At 45.5% G+C, this 19,947-nt stretch overlaps 1 protein-coding gene across 4 annotated transcripts in view; it reads left to right on the plus strand.

The window, feature by feature from the left end:
- Positions 1-19,947, plus strand: part of OSBPL10 (oxysterol binding protein like 10) — a 308,456-nt gene that overhangs the window by 75,828 nt on the left and 212,681 nt on the right. For all 4 annotated transcript variants that reach the window (XM_043443183.1, XM_043443184.1, XM_043443182.1 and 1 more), the window contains exon 2: positions 14,020-14,195. In XM_043443183.1, the coding sequence (XP_043299118.1) occupies positions 14,020-14,195 (176 nt within the window). The remainder of the gene's footprint in view (positions 1-14,019; positions 14,196-19,947) is intronic.

Here is a 19,947-nt window from a genome sequence, read left to right on the forward strand (position 1 = left end):
GGCTTCCCCAAGTGCAGATCTTGACAAGGTCAGAGCAGGTGGGAAATGGTATTGACTCAGGCTCCCTGAGAGAGCGCGTGTGGAGAGTGGGCGTGTGTGGACACGTGGACCTCTGTGTCCCCTGCTTGGGACTGTGTCCGCAGAGAGCATACTGTGCTCACAGCCCCCAGGAGGACCCGGTGACCTCGGGCTTTATTTTGGCCTTGATGTTGTGCTCATGGTGGCTCATGTTGCTGGGAGGCCTTGGAGCATGTGTTGGAGAAGCAGTTGAGACTTTAATCTTGTTTGGGTTTGTTGGACCCTTTCACGTTAGTTTAACGACATGCCAGATAGAGCTAGGCAGCACGTGATTTCCCTTTGGGAATGTGTGTGTTTTTCCAGGGCCCTTGGCGGCAGCCGGATCTGATCTGCCCGTCTGTCATCTGAGCTTATTGCATGAGTGCCTGGGACTGGTTGCCAGGCTGGTCCTGTGCTTCCTCCCCAGCCCTGAGATCCGCAGGTGACTATGATGCTCCTGCTGAGTATTTGGTTTCCTGCGGGGCTGGGAGCCTTGGGCTGTCATGCTGGGGAAGGTAAGCAAGCCATAAACTAAAGCTGGATGTAAGCAGGATCACAGCAAGTGTGGAGGACCCAGGGAGAGAGCGGGCGGGCTGGCTGCCCACGGCAGCTGGAAGAAGCAGGAGGCATGATCTCTCCGGAGTGAAACCCATCAGCCTGGTGAGAATTCTTTGGACCATCCCATTTAGATTTTACCACTTTGATCTTGTCTCCTTCCCGTCTCCTAGGTGTTGGCTGCCTGCAGAATCCCGTGAGGAGAGCTTGACCCCAGGCATCTGGATTCCCTGGTTTGAGCAGACATCCCATTTTTGACCACACTGGGTCCTTGATGCTGTGCGTGGGCTTTCTCTAGTTGCGGCAAGAGGGGGCTACTCTCCAGCGGCTCAGGCTTCTCTGGTTGTGGAGCATGGACTGTAGGTGCTCGGGCTCCAGTAATCGCAGCTCATGGGCTTAGTTGCTCCACGGCATGTAGGGATATTCCCGGACCAGGAATCAAACCCATGTCCTCTGCATTACAAGGTAGATTCATAACCAGTGGACCACCAGGGAAGCCGGACATCCCACCTTTGACGTGAAGTCTCAGTAGTCAATATTTCCTGAGCAGCGTGTCCCTCCCACCCCACACCTCTGCTTAGAAGGTGCTGGAAGGCTGAGGCAGCCTGTCCTGAGGTGGGGGGTGTAGTGTGCTGGTAGCTTTCTGAGACAGGCAGGGTGGTGCAGGCGTTGGGGGAATACTGCCTGGGCTCACATCATCTCTGCTGACGGGCTGTGTGACTCTGGTTGAGAGGGACCCTTTCTGTTTCCTTGTGGTTAGTAAGGGGTAGTAATCACACCTACCCAGAGAGGGCAGGCGGGTGTTTTTGTTTTTGTTAACCTTGAGATCCTTCTTGTTTAGTCTTTATTTATCATTGTATCATTGTATTGAAGTGTAGTTGATTTACAATGTTGTGTTAGTTTCACATGTACAGCACAGTGATTAAGTTACACATACATCTATATCTATCTATTCTTTTTCAGATTCTTTTCCCATATGAGTTATTGCAAAATATTGAATATAGTTCCCTGTTATACAGCTCTTATACAGTAGGTCCGTGTCGATTATATTTTATATATAGTAGTGTGTATCTGTTAATCCCAAGTTCCTAACTTATCCTTCCCCCTCTACCTTTTCCCTCTGGTAAATTAAAATTTCCTTCCACTCCTTGGAAGGAAAGTTATGACCAACCTAGATAGCATATTAAAAAGCAGAGACGTTACTTTGCCAACAAAGGTCCGTCTAGTCAAGGCTATGGTTTTTCCAGTGGTCATGTATGGATGTGAGAGTTGGACTGTGAAGAAAGCTGAGCACCAAAGAATTGATGCTTTTGAACTGTGGTGTTGGAGAAGACTCTTGAGAGTCCCATGGACTGCAAGGAGATCCAACCAGTCCATTCTAAAGGAGATCGGTCCTGGGTGTTCATTGGAAGGACTGATGCTGAAGCTGAAACTCCAATACTTTGGCCACCTGATGCGAAGAGCTGACTCATTGGAAAAGACCCTGATGCTGGGAGGGATTGGGGGCAGGAGGAGAAGGGGACGACAGAGGATGAGATGGCTGGATGGCATCACCGACTCGATAGACATGGGTTTGGGTAAACTCTGGGAGTTGGTGATGGACAGGGAGGCCTGGCGTGCTGCAATTCATGGGGTCGCAAAGAGCTGGACATGACTGAGCAACTGAACTAAACTAAACCTTAAATTTGTTTTCTATGTCTGTAGTTCTGTTTCTGTTTTGTAAATAAGTTCATTTGTATCTTTTTTGAGATCCCACAGTAGAAGTGATTTGCCTTTCTGTGTCTGGTTTACTGCTCTTAGTATGATTGTGTTGCTGCAAATGGCATTATTTTATTCTCTTTTATGGCTGAATAATATTCCATTGTACATACATGATTTTTTTTTTTTTTTGCTTAATTATTTCAGGGTTGGTGTGGGGGTTCCACAGATTTCAGAGGCTCCTGCTCCTTTTAACTCTCTCCTTCACCATCCCTAGGGTGTGGCCATGTCCTCAAAGTTCAAAAAGAGTGTTGGAATTCCAGCCACTATGTCTACCTTCCAAGAAAGCAAGTAGAGGAGGGGAAGGAGTCCCATCCATTGGTGTTCTTCATGAGCTAGAACTTAGTCAGATGGCCACATCTAGCTTAAAGGAAGATTGGGAAATGTATTCTGGCATTGTGTATTGGCTCAGATAACAATTGGAGTTCTCTTGATTTGAGAGAGAAAATGGTTATTTTATAGGTAGGACAGATAGTCAGCTATTCCCACTACATCTAGTTTCAGACCACAAGCTAAGTGAGCCAGAGCTGAGGTTGTAACCCTTGGTTCCAACCCAGAGATATGTCTTTCCACTGATCCCAGTAAAAATGGAACATGAGTATCGGGAAGCAGCTGGTGGACTTAGACAATACATGTTGGGAGGAAAAGAGAAGTCCTTTCCCTGTCTGCCTTGGGCTTGCATACCAACATGAACTGATTTGCTTTATGGTAAAGTTAGGGTCATGGAAATCCTTGAGTCTTGAAATATACAAATAGATCCGTGTATGGTCACGTCAGTTCTTATCTTACTGACATCTTGTTAGCGCTTGACACAGCTGATCACTCCTGCTTCCGTGAGTGTTCTTTTTCTGGGGCTCTGGTTTTCCTCCTGTCCCTCCGTCTTGCTCTCTTCATCTCTCTCCCTGTTTAATGATAAGAGTTCCTCACGTCTTGATGCTGGGCCTTCTCCTCCCTATCTTCTCTTTCCGTGCAGTCTCAGTTGTGTCTTCAGCTCTCCTGGCTCCTCATTGCTACTCATTGATTATTCATCTTTAATCCCCGGCTCAGATCCTATCTCGACTCCAGATCCATTCATCCAATTGCCAATCAGCACCTCCTTCTGAAGTGTAACAGCCCCCAAATGAAATTCCCAGTCCATTATCAGGTCTTGTCAATTGTACCCTGGCAGTAATTCTGACACCTCTACCCTGGTCTAGGATATTGCCAGGATTGCTGAAGTTTTTAAAAACACTTTTATTAAAGTGTAATTTGAACACTGGAAAATTTACCCATTGCAAGCATACAATTCAGTAATATTTAGCTAATTTATAGTGTGCAACTATCATCAAAATCCAGTTTCAGAACATTCCTATCACCAAAATAATTCCCTCTAGCCAGCGTATAGTTAATACTGTTCTCATCCTCAGCTCCAAACAGACACTGGTCTGCTTGTTTGTGTCTTGGTTTATTTTTAGCATGTGGGGTCTTAGTTTCCCAGCCAGGGATGGAACCCATGCCCCCTGCCGTGGAAGCATGGAGCCCTAAACAGTGGACCACCAGAGAAGTTCTTCATCTGCTTTTGTTTCTATAAATTTCCCTTCTCTGGAAACTTCATATACATGAAATCATACAACATGTCATCTTTTTGCATCTGGTTTCTTTCACTTAGCATGTTATTTCTGAGGTTCACCCATGTAGCACGTTATCAATGTTCTTTTTATTGCTAGATAGTATTCCATTGTGTGGATATATCACAGTTTGTTTATCCATTCACCAGTTCATGGACATTTTGTGTTGGGAACGCTCTAGCTAGGTCACATTCTACTTTCTTCCTAACACGAGACTCTCAGCACAGCTAAAGTTATGTGTTCATTTTTGTAAATACCTTACTGTTTGTTGGCACATTTTCCATACCCCCATCAAATCAGAGACCTAGTTCCCCACCTCCTATGTATTAAAATTTTTTTAAAAATTTCATTTTATTTGCTTTTATTTATTTCTGGCTGCACTGGATCTTCATTGCTGCCCGTGGGCCTCTCCTTGTGGTGGCTTCCCTTGTTGCAGAGCATGGTTTCTGAGAGTGTGGGCTTCAGTAGTTGGGGCACACGGGGGCTTAGTTGCCCCGCAGCATGTGAAATCTTCTGGGACCAGGGATCGAAGCTGTGTCCCCCATGTTGACAGGCAGATTCGTAACCACTGGACCACTAGGGAAGTCCCCTCCTATGTATTTTTAGCATTTAGCATACAGTGCCTAGCAAGTTTGGTACTCATTAAAAAAGAAATGTGTGTGTATATATATATATATTTCTTTTTTAAAGAAATGAGTGAATTCTTAGAAATAAGACTTAGTTTTGGAACCAAAGCCAAATTCTTTAAAATTTAGCTGGGCTTATGTAAATTCTCTTTTCTGTAACCATAGAATGAGAAAATGTATCCACAGTGCTTTATCCGTATCACAGAATGTGGTCCAGCTGACCACATGTGAGAACCTTGCCAAATCATATTGCCACAGCACCTCCAAGAAAAGAGCAAACACTGACTCTTGTTTTAAGTTCTGTCTTGTTGGCTGTGTTGCCAATTAACTAAACTGCTGATACAGTGTAATATGAGCATGGGATCCGATTCACTGTCTGCATTTGGAAATGTGATGTGGACATTTCTTGTTTGGAAGTTCTTGTTTTATACCCACTCGGACCTTGAGGCACAGCGATGGTGGAACAACAGTTCAGAAGAGAACGAGCCAGCTTTCTGCCTTTGCAGACGCAGGAATTGGGGCTCTGAGTGGATGAGTGCCGTGGCCAAGGTCACAGAGTGAGGACCAGTAGCTCTCAAAGCGTGGTCCTGCCTGCAGCATCAACATCACCTGGGAACTTGCTGGAATTCTCTGGCCCCACCCAGACCTCCCGAATCTGTGGGAGGGGCCCAGGAACTTGTGTTTTTAACAAACTTGCACGTGATTCCGATGTAGCAAATGTTTGAAAACCACAGGTGGAACCGGGCATCTTCCTGCAGATCACACCTCTTTCCTCTAGGCCATGTAGCCTGTAGGGAAAAGTAAAGGATGCTTTGATCCAGGAACAGTGGAGTTTAGAGTGTGATTTCACTAGATTTTTGTTGTTTAGTCGCTAAGTTGTGTCTGACTCATGTGACCCCATGGACTGTAGCCTGCCAGGTTCCTCTGCCCATGGGATTTCCCAGGCAAGAATTCTGGAGTGGGGTGCCTTGCCTTTTCCAGGCGGATTCTGTTGGATATTTAGCGGCAAAAAACCTGAGCCTAGGGGCCTGCTTCTGATTCTGACTGCTTCCCTGGTCTCCACAGGCCAACTTCCCATCTCTCTTCATCCTGGTGGGCACCAGGCTGCCCACACACTGTGTAATTTGATGTGTATGTTCAAGGCTTTATTGTAAAGCAGAGACTTGATTCAGGACTCCACCCATCTCAAGGATTCCCAGGTAAGTTCCTTGTGTTGTTGATGGCAGGAATGAAAATGAACTGTGAGCATCAAGACGGGGCTTGACATTTTACAGTTTAAAGTAGTAGCAGTTGAAGTTCTTAGCCAATGGCCTTGGAAACTTGAGTGAATAGGAGTTCAGAAGGTGCCTGTATTAACCCTTGTTAGAAAGGTCTCAGTTCTTGCTTCCGGTATGTAAAATGACCTGGTCTTCAAAGGCAGATGGAATCTCGTCATACCTGAAATCCAGGTGCAGTGCACCCAATCTTGTGTTAAAAGTTCACTTTGACTTAACGCTTCTGCTTTGTCAGATGAGGTGGTTCACGAGGCAGCAGCCGCTCGGCCTGGTCTCTGGGGCCGCTGTGCCCAGGTGAACCTACATGATGCTAGCTGATGATCCAGTTATGCAGAAACTCCATTCCCGGTGATGTCATTTTTCCTTAAATCTTTCTCAAAAATACTCCCCAAGTGACAGAGCCAAGATACCTACTGCCTGAGGTGTTGTGATTTAGGAGCAGGGCTTCAGCTCTTTCACACAAAGATAAAATAAGGTCAGCTCTTTTTTTTTTTTTTTTTTTTTTTTCGGTCAGCTCATATTTAAACAATATGTTCCGCTTTGTTGGATGGGCCCATAGTGCTCAGATGTTTGCTGAATGAATGATTAGGAGGAAGAACTTGAAAGACTAGGGGGAAAAAAAGGGGGTGTGAATAACACGCTTAAGGTTTTTATCCTGACTTGATTTTGCACTGGTTTTTTCCTACTTATCTAGGACTTCCTTGGTGGCTAAGACGGTAAAGAATTCACCTGCAATGCAGGAGACTTGGGTTTGATCCCCTGGGTGGGAAAGATCCCCTGGAGAAGGGAATGGCTACCCACTCTAGTATTTTTGCCTGGAGGGCTATAGTTCATGGAATCCCAAAGAGCTGGACACGACTGAGAGACTAACCCACACTAGGGAAATTTTGAAATTCATATTCCTGATTTCCTGATCTCAGCCACAAAGATTCTGATTCTCTATGGGATGGGAATCAGGAATCCACATTTTAAACTAGCTTCCCTGCTGATTCAGAAGCAGGGAATAGCTGACCCAAACTGCAGGAACATTCTTTTTTAAAACTCTGCTTTATTGGTTGTCTTTTGTTTTATTTATGGCTTATTTTTAACTGGGGATTGTTTAAAATTTAGAAATATGTGTAAATACTTTTCTTTATGGTTTTGCCTCTCCTGTTTTGGTGCCTTTCCCATGCTAACAGTTTAAAAATACCCATATTTAAAAAAATATGAATATATTAGTGAAAGTGAAGTCCTCCGACTCTTTGCGACCCCATGGACTGTAGCCTACCAGGCTTCTCCGTCCATGGGATTCTCCAGGCAAGAATACTGGAGTGGGTTACCATTTCCTTCTCCAGAGGATCTTCCCAACCCAGGGATCGAACCTGGGTCTCCCGCATTGGAGGCAGACGCTTTAATCTCTGAGCCACCAGGGAAGCCCCTGAATACATTATATATATATATATCATATAACTTAATATATCATTAAAACTAATACTACTAGTTTTTTTTTTTTTAAGTCTTTAACATGTCAGATGTTATTGTCAGGTCTAAAGATTGGCCCTATAAAATTTTTACTTTTTGATGCTGTTTTTAGCCAACATTTTGCAAAATATTCCATGCACATTTAAAAAGTTTATATTAAAAAGTTTGTGTATATTTTTCATTTGGGTATGTAATTATTTGTAACATTTAAAATAAAACTTGGGAATATATTGTTTTGAATCTATATGTTCCCATTCATTTTCAACATATCTGTCCAACTCTGGGCAAAAGGAGGATTTTAAAAGTCTCCTAATCTGATTGTGTTTTATTTTTTTTCTTATATTTCTGTCAGTTTCGACCCTGTGTTTTTGCATCTTTGCAGTGAAAATGGTATTTTCACTGCAAATACTGCAGATAGAGAAAACACACTATCTTAATGGTTTCGAGCCATGGGCCTTACCGGCTACATCGCCTGATTAAAATCTATGCCATAATTTCCTCTCTATAAGATCTGGAGCGTGCTGTTTACCTGTCCACCCTTGAAATTTTCATCTGTAGAAGAGTCAAGTAGTCAGTCACTCAACCCAGAGAAGGGTCTTTCGCTGAAGAACAAGGTCACTGTTGTGTGGTCAGAACAAGGCACAGGTGGGCCCCAGCAGTCTGAGCAGGAGCTTCTCAGGGGACAGAGGGCCTGGAGTATGCAGATTTCTACAGAAATTATGATTCTGTGAAAGATTTCGAGGAGGCGCCTTTCAGAGTACAGAGTGATTTTGGAATATAAAGAATTTGTCTGGGTGAGGTCCATGGAAGTTTGTCACTGAGCTGTGTTCCTGAACCACGATGTGTGAATATTTGGGCTAGAGACTAGCTTCTCTTGATAAATAATTAGTGTGGGGGGTGGAGGTAGACACAAAACCGAGGGCCTGGGAAGGTGAGGCGGATCCCAGCAGGCGGGACACCAGCGCCAGCGGGGGTCGTGGGCCCGGGTGGGTGAGGCCTCGTGCCGGCGTGTGGGAAGGGTGGAGCCCCGCACGGAATGGGCGGGGTCCTTACGCCCTTCTAGAAATAGTGACCTGGGTGTTAAAGATGTCTGCTCAGGCGTCAAGGGCTGGGCAGTCGCCTCCCTTCTCAAGCCCTTTTCTCTTGTTTTAATTTTCGCTTTTAAGTGTAGATGAAATGGTTTAACTTTTTGTCAGTAGCAGCCTGTCTGGCTAAGTTCCTCTTCAAAAGAGTTTTTTCACTGCAATTTTTCCTCTTTGTAATTCTCTTGTAGGTTGTTTGTGATTTCTGTCACTTGGCATTAATGAGCTGCTTCCCCCTCCCTGTTCCCTGCCTCCCCCATCCCCCCCTCCTCCCCGCCATCCTTTCCCTTTATTTTTCGGCTAACTGGATGCTGATGGCAATTGGCGCGCCTACCCCCTCCCAAAGTAAAAATGTCAGATTTTCAGCTCTTAGATCCTGAAGTTGAACCTTCATGAAACTCTGTGAGGCAGGTGGGGGTGGGAATGAAAGGCTACAGGTGTTGACAGATGACTCTCCTTGATGCAAGGACTGGAAAGCAGTTATGCATAAGGGCAGCTGCCTTGTATGTACGCAATCGCGAGTGAGCATGACTGTGTGCGTACGGATGAAAGTGCGTGTGTGTGCACGCAGGTGTGTCTACGTGCAAGGACGCGCTCACGTGTTGTTTCCGAAGCAGTGGCTTGTTCTCAGGCCTTTCGAAGTGGGCCTGCCGCTCGCCGCGGGTCCCAGCTTTGGAACAGAGCGAGGTTGCCACTCCGAGGCTGGCCTGATCAGGACTGATGGCTTGTCTCCTAGGTTGGTTTGATGTCTTTTTTCCCTCTCCTTTCTCCCCAGCACCCTCCCTGGTTGGTTAACATAGCCCCTAAACTATGTTCCCTTCGTATACAGTTAGGTTCACCTGCTGGTCAGTCAAGATGCAAACTGAAGCTAGAGATGCTAATTAAATAGAACCCACTCTAGGAATTAGGTTCCTCTTACTCGTTTCTCCAGAAGGAAGGGCTTGAAGAAAGTTTCAGGAGTTTATCTGGCGTTTGCGCTTGATTTGGTGAAGCTTTGTCCTGAAATGCGGTTAACTTTTCAATTTAGGATGAAAGCTGTGAGTTTCTGATGCAGCAATGCCTGACAGCCCTGACCCTGCGGGAAACCACATGTAATTTCCTTCCTCCCAGGGGACGGGACGTGACCCCCCCCAGGCAATGCGTTTCTTAATGCTGGGTGGGCAGCTCCTACCTCTACCGACAGCTGCTAACTCAACTTTCAAAGGAGGTCCTGGAAGAACACTTTTTGTTTAGTCTGTTGCAATTTTTAATAGGATATTCTCCCATCATTTCTTTCCAAATAGGATCAAGTTTTTAACTGTCTTTAGAAAAAAAGTAAATTATTGATAACCTTCTTTAGTGCACCTGATCTAAACCTGTATTTTCACGGAAACTATTTTAGGAAGCAGTGGAAGTGTGTGTGTGTGTGTTTGCCTGAGGCAGAGGGTTAGAATTAAGATGTCATTTTGAAATAGGTAATGTGAAAAATCATTCATGTGTTCCCATAGCCCCCATAACGTGTGCTTATTGGGTTATTCTGACATCCTGATTGAGGAAAAAAAAACCAATTCAATTCATTTTTTGGTACCAGTTTCTTAGTAATGTCCTTTGCAAATATATGGTTGGTGTGAACGAGATGAATTTGTGAAGCTGCCTCTGGGAGGCGGAAAGGCTGACGTGGCCTGGGTGATGAGCGGATGGAGCAGAAAGGGAAGAGGTGTTGAGCCTTTCTCCATTCCAGCAAGGGTACCTGGTGGATGGGGAGGGTCAGGGTGTGGAGGGCAACTTGGCTTACACCTTTTCCTTGAAGCCTGTTGAAGTTATACGCTACCTTTTCTGCTTTCCTCTGTGTAAAGGGGGCGTGTTTACAGATGGGAAACACTGCGCTTCTGCCAGGGTGGTTTGGGGGGATGCAGGGGGGTGGAGACACAGAAAGCTGTAGTGAGGTTCCTTCCCTACACTTGGACAGATGATTGCTCTCAATGCTCTGACCTGCCGGGAGCTGTGTCTGCCTGCCTGCAGTCACTGTGACAGGAAATACGGGTCACATTGAAACCACTGACTCCTAAAGAGAAGGCAGGGTCAGCATTTGAATAACGTGACCCCTGGTGGCTCAGAAATCACCGCAACGCCTCTCTCATGGATAGAAATTGGTTTTCACATCTGCAGGGGAAGGGAGTTAGAGAAGGCGAGGTTTGGAAAAAGAACGAGACGGGCACTTTACAGGAAAAGATCACCTTTAATGAGGCGAGAAGGGCAGCAGTCAGATTAGTGAGCTGCTGCACTAACCCAAGAAAAGAGTAAGTGTATATAGGCCTGTATGTGGAAAGCTACTGTCTCAAGGGGACCTGTTCTTCATAATTGTTCGGAGTAGTTATCTCTTAAATGGCTGGGGCAAGGAATTCTGGAGCTCAGCCAGAGGCTGGACTGGCTGGGAGCTGGGCGTGATCAACCTTAATGTCCATTTTTTTTTTCCTTTGGGTGAGAGAGTTCTTTGTTTTGCATAGAATGGTGGGGAGGACCCAGAGGGGAGATTTAACTCCAGGTTATTTTGAGCTATGTAACTTTCCCTCAACATCACAGAGAGGAGGAGGAGTACAAGGACATGAAAATAGACATTTTGAAAAGATTTTTGGTGAATTTGTCAGGCTGACTGCCATCACAGCTCTGAAGCATAAGATAAGCAGAAGCCTCTTTCTCATCCTTGTAGAAACGATAAGGGTGTTTTTTAGCAGGTGGTTCTCCTCCAGGTGGTGATTCAGGGGCCCAGGCTACTCTCTCTGGGGGTCTTTGCCACACTCATTGTGGATCCCCAGTGGCCTTACAGGATGTCTCCACTCCAACCTGTGTGAGTGTCTGTCTTTCTGTCTGTCTGTTGTGTTCCTGTCCTGCGTTACTTAGGCTCACATTCTGTTGCCACAGCTCACATGGCCACACATCCTGACAAAGAAAACTGGGAGATATATTCTGTCCTCTCATCTCATGTCTCTTGGAAGAAGTGGGCAGGGATTTGGTGATGAGCTGTTAGTTTAGGCCAGTGCATCTCAAACTTGGGCTGCATCAGAGTCACCTGGAAGCCTCCTTGACCCCTTCCCCGGTGTTTCTGATCCAGCCGGCCTTGGATGGGACCCAAGGATTTACATTTCAAACAAGCTCCCAGGTGAGGTTGATGTTGCTGCTGGGCCCACGAAGGCATCTTTGGATCTTGATTTATCCATGATGGTGATGGAGGCCAGAAGTATAGCCTTATTATTGTGACCCAAAAGAGATTGGGGGGTGGGGGGGAGGAGAGAGGTAAAAAAGATTGCCTTGGCCAGGATATTTGGAATGTTACAAATAATTAAAAGTGGAAGATTTCTTAGAGGAATTGGAGTTTTGGAGGGTTGAGACCTGGGTTGTCAGGTACGCATGCTCTGTGGGGGTGGGGATGCAGTGGCGTCTCTGCGGGCAGGCAGGGGGACTTTGAGCTGGGTTCGCTCTCTTGGAGCGGGAAGGTTTGGAGAAAGAAGCACCTCAGTGGGTGAGGAGAGGTGACCCGGAGCAGGTGGTGAAGGAGGACTTGTGGGAGACTCAAATGAGAGTTTGTGAGCTGGACTGAACCAGGTGTGGATGTGGACACAGACAAGCAGGACTTGGGTTTTGGAGTTTCTTTGAGTCCCAGCACCTGAAAAATGAGGGATAATGATGGCTGTCTGTTGGATACTGTGAGAATCAGGGTGGAAGTTTGTAAATTTCCTTGGTTTGTGGTGCTTGGAAGGTTAAAAAAATGCCCTGCGGTTTCATTTATTAAAGCAGTCATCTGCAAACAGCTTCATGTACATTTATGTCCTAACATCTCAGTAGCCATTTGAAAAAGTAATCAACATAGGGGCTTCCCTCATAGCTCAGTCGGTAAAGAATTTGCTTGCAATGCAGGAGACCTGGGTTCAATTCCTGGGTCGGGAAAATCCCCTGGAGAAGGAAATGGCAGTCCACTCCAGTATTCTTGCCTGGAAAATCCCATGGACAGAGGAGCCTGGTGGGCTACAGTCCATGGGGTTGCAAGAGTCGGACATGACTTAGCGACTAAACTACCACCAGTTAATATAGAAGAACAGTACATTTCTGTGTTGAGAACCGCAGTCACATGCTGATGGACTGTGTGTGTGCCTGCAGATTCCAGACTGGCTGAATTGTCTGCGTGCTTGGTATCTGACTTGTGAGCATCACTGTGTAACCCTCAAATATGGGACATATTTTCTAGTGCCTGTGCGAGTTCACAGTGGTGACCCAGCTGCTCGGGTGCATGGATTGAAAACTGTGGAATCTGGTAGTTTCCCCCCTTCATTCATTCACTGAGTAAATACTGAGTATCAGTGAGGTGTCAGGCACTGTCTGTCTCTGGGTAGGGTAGAGTCAGGGGAGGGCGCCGAAACCAGACATTGAATTGGATAATCCTGTAACTGTAGATTCCCACGGGGGCCAAGGCCATGAGGGGCAAGTTCTGGGTGAGAACTTGTGGGAGGATTTGGCCTGGTCAGGAGAAACTTCCTCAACTTGGTGGCACTTGAGTTGTTCCTGAAGTTACCGTGCAGTGTAAATAGGGGAAGTAACTGTGTTCTAGACACAGGGATGGCAAATATTTTCAAGCTGATGAAGGACTGACTTTTTCCCCTCCTTAATTGCACTGTGATTTGTTTTGAGACTGGTTCTGTGGCTTGGGTGTGCCTGCAGGTCAGCTAGTGTCTGGACTTTTCTTTAATGAGACAAACCCACTGATGGTGCAGTTGAATGCTGATGTGAAACCCAGTTGCACAGAGTTTCAGTGTTGTTTTGAATAACTGCTCCAGTTGGGGAAACAGCATGAGCAATAGCCCTGTGGTGGGAGGCAGCTGGGGGAGCCAGCCTGGGTGGAGCAGACAGTGGGAGGCGGGGAGAGCAGGCAGGGGCTATGCTGAGCCTCTGGGCTCCAAGGGGAATTCAGGTCTCTGATGAAGACAGCTTGTGGAGAAGGGGAAGTTGTCTGGACTACTTTCTGCTGATAGATTGTAAGTGTCGATAGGCCAGGTACTCAGCTCCCAAGATTTGTTTGAGCCATTCAGACAACTAGCAGTTCCCCTGTTTTTCCCCTGGATATGGACTCCAGCGGCATTGTGGCCTCCCAGAGCGAAGGGAATTCTTGCCCTGTTGTGTGAAAAGTGTTCCGTGGAAGGACCCGCTGGAGGTTAGAGAGCTCCGTGAGCACCTCTAGTTCCTGGCTGGACCAGCCCTGGGGCTCAGGCCCCATACAGCTCCCAGGCTGCCCCGGAGTCCAGCCCAGCTTGCTACTTCTGGGGTGTGAATTTCAGGTGTTCCTGTGAAGTCACGTTGAACCTGTTACCAGATTCTGTGTCCCAGCGCCTTGCTCTTCTCTACCATCCTGAGGCTAATGTGTATCTGTGGGCATCGCACCATATCCCAAATGGGCCTGGCCTCTGCTCAGGAGCCACGACAATCTCCGTTCTTGGCTTGTGTGGGTGTCTGGCAGGGACTTTTAGCTCCCAGCATCCTGGATTGGGACCCTTGATGTCCACAGAAGGATTCTGTTCCTCCTCCTCTTTGCTCAGTGAGAAAACCGACGCCCTGTGATCTCTCCGCCCAGGTACTTCGTGCTGGATTTCGAGGCTGGGATCCTGCAGTATTTTGTGAACGAGCAGAGCAAGCACCAGAAGCCTCGAGGGGCCCTGTCTCTTTCTGGCGCCATCGTGTCCCTGAGCGACGAAGCGCCCCATATGCTGGTCGTGTACGCTGCCAACGGGGAGATGTACAAACTGAGAGGTATGTTCACCCCCTCGGGAGCTTTGTAGCCGGGCCTCGTGGGCTCACAGGTAACATGGTGATGGCGCTCTGGTTTTTCAATTTTTTTAAAATCACCTTTAACAGTTGGCCGTATTTGAGGACTCTGGTGACAGACACTGCCTCTCCTCCTCTTGAGGTGGGGAGAGGAGCTGAGATTAGGAAGTATTTGTCCTCATTAACCAAGGAATTAAGGACAAATGCAAGGTGAGTGATTGCAAAGCTGGCTGAACCTTAGGACTTTGGTGGATTTTTCATATTAGCTCAGTATAGATTTGCTTGTACTTTATATGGTGACTCTCCAGTACCCATGAGGCTGCTCTAAAGATAAAATAAGCCTTTCCCCCCCTTTCTTTCTATTTTTTTTTGTGGCTGCACTGCATGACATGTGGGATCTTCCAGGACCAGGGATGGAACCCGTGCCCCTGCAGCGGAAGCATGGTGGCTTAACCAGTGGATCGCCAGGGAAGTCCAGACAAGTCTTTTAGGGATCATGGTGGGGACCTTCCTGGTGGTTCAGAGGCTAAGACTTTGCCTTGCAATGCAGGTGGTGCGGTTTTGATCCCTGGCTGGGAAAGCTGGAACCCCTCAGGCCTTGCAGCCAAAAAGCCAAAACATGAAATGGAAGCAGTATGGTAACACATTCAATAAAGACTTTAAAAATGGTCCAAGTCAAAAAAAAAAAAAAAAAAAACTTAAAAAAATAACAAATCTTTTCTTTTTTTTTAAGAAAAGGGTCATGGTGTCCTCAACTCAGAGTTTCTCTAGAACCAGCTGTTAGTAAAGGCCCCTTCACTTCTACTTTATTTTGGGGGCTGCATCAAGCAACTTGTGGGATGTTAGTTCCCTGACTAGGGATTGAACCCAGGCCCTTAGCAGTGGTAACGCTGGGTTGTAACCACTGGGCCGCCAGAGAATTTCCCCTACTTGTACTTTATTTAACCCTCTGTGGCCCTAGAGCCTGGTGAAAAGCCAACTGGTGTTATTTCCTGTTGTCTACTATCTCCCCTTCTCTTTGCTTCTTGAAAGCTAGGAGCCCAGCATTTGGCTGCAACTGGAGGTGCTAACTGGGGCTTCCCCAGTGGCTCAGCAGTAAAGAATTTGCCTGTGCAAGAGATGCAGGAGGCATGGGTTTGACTCCTGGGTTGGAAAGATCCCCTGGAGGAGGGTATGGCCACCCACTCCAGTATTGCCTGGAGAATCCCATGGACAGAGGAGCCTGGTGGGCTACAGTCCATGGGGTTGCAAAGATTCGGACACTACTGAAGCACCTGAGCACACGCACACACGGAAGAACTAACCACCACTCCCACCAAGGCACATCCACTGCACAGATTTTCAGATGGGGCAAACTTGTCTGCAGTGATGTGATTTGATTGCTAGACCATTCTACCAGCATTCTGTCACAGGTGCATTGCCAGAAAAATAGTCGTCTTCTCACAGAATAACAAAACCGACCCCCAAATGCACATTTGCTCACATGTGCGCACACACATACAGTCAGTGTTGTTAAGGTCTGAGGAAAGAAGTGTGTATTAAGTGCTGGGAGGTGGTTGGTAATCACACCTCATGTGTGTGCTCAGCCATTCGGTCATGTCTGACATTTTGCAACCTCATGGACTATATAGCCCACTGGATTCCTCTGTCCATGGAATTTCCCAGGCAAGAATACTGGAGTGGGTTGCCGTTTCTTCCTCCAGGGGATCTTCCTGACCCAGGGATCAAACCCACATCTCCTGCACTGCAGGTAGATTCTTTACCGCAGAGCATTGGGGAAACCCATGCCTTTTAACGTATTTATTTAAGGAAAGGCTGAGTACAAAGAAAAGGCCCCTCATTCTTTGTGCTTGACCTGGGGGCTGACAGTGGTGGGTCTGCCTTTGCAAAACCAGGCTGAGGGCTTTGATTTCCCCAGCTCAGAGCCCAGCGTTTGCTGACTTTCCTCCAGGCTTTGCTACCAAGGGGTAGGCTAAGCTGCGGTTCCTTTATTATATTTGCACTTTATTTACTTTTGACTGGAGAAGACTCTTGAGAGTCCGTTGGACAGCGGGGAGTTCACACCAGTCAATCCTAAAAGGAAATCAGTCCTGAATTTCTTTGGAAGGACTGATGCTGAAGCTCCAATACTTTGGCCACCTGATGCGAAGAGCTGACTCATTGGAAAAGACCCTGATGCTGGGAAAGATTGAGGGCAGGAGAAGGGGGTGACAGAGGAGGAGATGATTAGATAGTATCACTGACTCGGTGGACGTGAATTTGAGCAAACTCTGGGATATAGTGAAGGACAGGGAAGCCTGGCGTGCTGCTGTCTGTGGGTTGCGGCAATGAGTCAGATACGACTTAGCAACTGAACAACAACTTTTGATCAAGCCGCAAGGCTTGTGGGATATTAGTTCCCCCAACTAGGGATTGAACCCAGGCCCTTGGCAGTGGAAGCTCAGAGTCCTAATCACTGGACCACCAGGGGATTCCCTGAGGTTCCTTTATTATCTGTATACAAGTCATATCTCAGGATCTAGAAAACAATCCCCAAAACTTCTGAAATAAAAATGCCTTTAGTTGAAGAAAGTTTTTCAGTTTTGGGCAACCGTGAGAAGAGTCATGTTTTCTTTGGAGATTCATGCAGTGTGTGTCCGGATTTATATGGTCCTTGGTTTCACTTTGCTGTTTATTGCTTAATAAATTGTCAAAGCAGAAACAATAGCAGGTGACAGGCTTAATGGTACTCCCTCCCCCCAACCCAGGGCTGTCAGGGTTGATGAAAATGACACAACCCCATACAGAAGAACAGTCTAACCAGTTTGACAATGGAGACATCTTTTTGCCTTTTAGCTGTTTTTCTCTGGATTATTAAGCCCCAAACTTTTTTTTTTTTTTTTTTTTTTAGGATAGTTTTAATAGCAAACATCAAAGTTTTGTCATCTGCACGAACTAATCATAAGGGCTAAATTTAGCTTAAAGTTATCCACTACAGCAAATGCAGGAAACATTTCTGCTGCTTTCTGGCTGGTTCTTAGTCCATCCCCCAAGGATCTGGGCATCGATTTTTCTCATTTCACATCTTGCTACATGTAGAGATGAATCTTGATGTTAATAGATGCACAGCTTTGAGGAATGTTTTTGGGGCAGAGCCTTTGGGTACTGCCACAAACCAACAATGTTCCTGAGGAAAATGACTCTAGTTTTTGCAAAAATCCTTTTTCCTTTGGAGTTGAGGTTCACCGGGTCTACACTTCTAGATTTCTTCACCTGAAGCTGAATTTGGGTTTTACTGACAAATGATACTGAGGGTCATTTTTGTAAAAAGTGCAGACATTTTTGTAAAAAGACAGGGGAATCATTCTGTTTTCTGCATAGAAAATGTTTTCAACATTTATGCAGTATTCTTTTAAAATATGTATGCAGTGAGTTATGCAATTAAATTAATTTGGATTTTATGAGACCCTGTTATGTATCCATGGTCTTTTAAGAAAATGAGTTTGTATATTTGAGAGATGGGGCTGTAGATGGAAGATTGTGACGATGAAGTTGACTTGTCCTTAAAAGTCTCTTTAGGGGACAGTTGAGGGTCTCTGAGGCAGCATTTGGTACCTTGTTCTGTCCAATCATAGTAACCTTTGAGAATACATATTAAAATGATAATTCAGCTGAAAGCTTGTTTTGTAAAGGCTGATGACTCCATAGTACAACTTCAGTAGATAACAAAAGGGCCCTGAAACACTGTACTCTGGTCCTCCTATTAGCCATGTTTGGTGGCAGCATTAAAAACAATCATGTTTTGTCTTCTCTGCTGCTTTTTAAAGAAGTAGAAAATACTTTGGCATAGTAGGTTAAAAAATGGCCAAATTGTTCTTAAGCATTTCAGAATACATTATTAACGTGATTTAAGAGGGAATTTGGGGGTCACTTCTTCAGGGAAGCCTTCTTTAAGCACCTGTCCTAGGGCTATGTTAGGTACCCCACTATATATACTATATAATGGAGCAAGGTGTTGTTTATGTGTCTGTGTGTGGGGGTTGTCTTTTCATTTTTGGGCTTCCCAAGTGGCTCAGTGGTAAATCCACCTGCCAGTGTAGGAGGCACAAGAGAAGCAGGGTCGATTCCTGGGTCAGAAAGATCTCCTGGAGGAGGAAATGGCAACCCACTCCAGTATTCTTGCCTGGAAAATCCCACAGACAGAGGAGCCTGGTGGACTACAGTCCATGGGTCGAGAAGAGGCATGCACTGGGTGACTGAGCACGCACACATACCCACTTTTCCTTTTGTTTATTGTTTCCTTTACTGTGCAAAACCTTTTGAGTTTAAGTAAGTCCCATTTATTTTTATTTCCATTATTCTGGAGGAAAAGGGTCTTGCTGTGATTTGTATCAGAGAGTGTTCTGCTTATGTTTCCCTCTGGAAGTTTTATCGTCTCCAGTCTCCCATTTAGGTCTTTAACCCATTTCGAGCTTATTTTTGTGTATGGTGTTAAAAGAATGGTCTAATTTCATTTTTTTACATGTAATTGTCCGGTTTTCCCAGCACCGTTTGTTGAAGAAATGCTTTCCAAGTTTAATGTAGACTTGCCTTCTTTGTCATAGATTATTTGACCATAGATGTATGGGTTAAGGTTTTTTTTTTTTTTTTTTAATTTATTTGACTGTGCCAGGCCTTAGTTGCGGCATGTGGGATCTAGTCCCCTGACCCGGGGATTGAACTCTGGCCCCCTGCATTGTGAGCACAGAGTCTTAGCCACTGGACCACTCAGAAAGTCCCAGGTTAAGGTATTTTAACAGAGTATCTTTGCAGCCACTTAGACATGCCCCACCAAAAAGCAAATGCCACATCTTACCCTCTTCTAATGACAAGAAATCTTACTTATTTTTATTCTGCTTGAAATTTCTAAGTTTGGTGTTTATTAGTTGAATAGAGACATTTAAAAAAATGTGTTTGGGTAATAGAAATTCTACAGTGTGGATGAACCTCAAAGATGTTAAGCTAAGTAAAGTAAGGCAGTCACAAAAGACCATATATGCATATGCATGATGCCATTCATATGGAATGTCTAGAATAGGCAGATCTCTGAGACAGAAAGCAGATTAGCAGTTTCCTAGGGATGGGAGAGAGGGTGAGAGGAGAGAAATGGGAAGAGACTGCTGATGGGAACAGGATTCTTGGAGGGATCCTGAAAATATTTTAAACCAAGATTATGGTCACACTTGTACTATTCTGTAAATATATTAATACTCAAAATCACTCCATACTAAAGACAGGTGAATTTTATATATATAAATTCTATCTCAATAAAGCTGTTTAAAAACCTGTTAGAAATTTAAAAATATCTATTTATTTAACTGTGTTGGGTCTTAGTTGTGGCATGGGGTGTCTAGTTCCCTGACCAGCGATTGAACCCCAGCCCCCTGCATTGGGAGCCTGCAGTCTTAGCCACTGGACCACCTTAGAAATTTTTGTAAAAATAATATAGGTGTACTGGTTCAACTCAGTTCAATTGCTCAGTTGTGTCTGACTGTTAGAGACCCCATGGACTGCAGCACGCCAGGCTTCCCTGTCCATCACCAATTCCCGGAGTAGTGTACTGATTACTTTTGGAGAAAATGATCTGTATAGGCTCAATGAATTCCATCCAGGAACATGAAATTCTGAAAATCCCTTTAAGTTTCTCAATAGAACTGTAGAAATTTCTTTAAAAAGAGAGGGGGAGATTTTTGGTTAAGTCTTGGTGTCTGCTGTTTTT

Source organism: Cervus canadensis, chromosome 22 (genome assembly GCF_019320065.1).
Source record: "Cervus canadensis isolate Bull #8, Minnesota chromosome 22, ASM1932006v1, whole genome shotgun sequence".
Classification (NCBI taxonomy): Eukaryota; Metazoa; Chordata; class Mammalia; order Artiodactyla; family Cervidae; genus Cervus; species Cervus canadensis.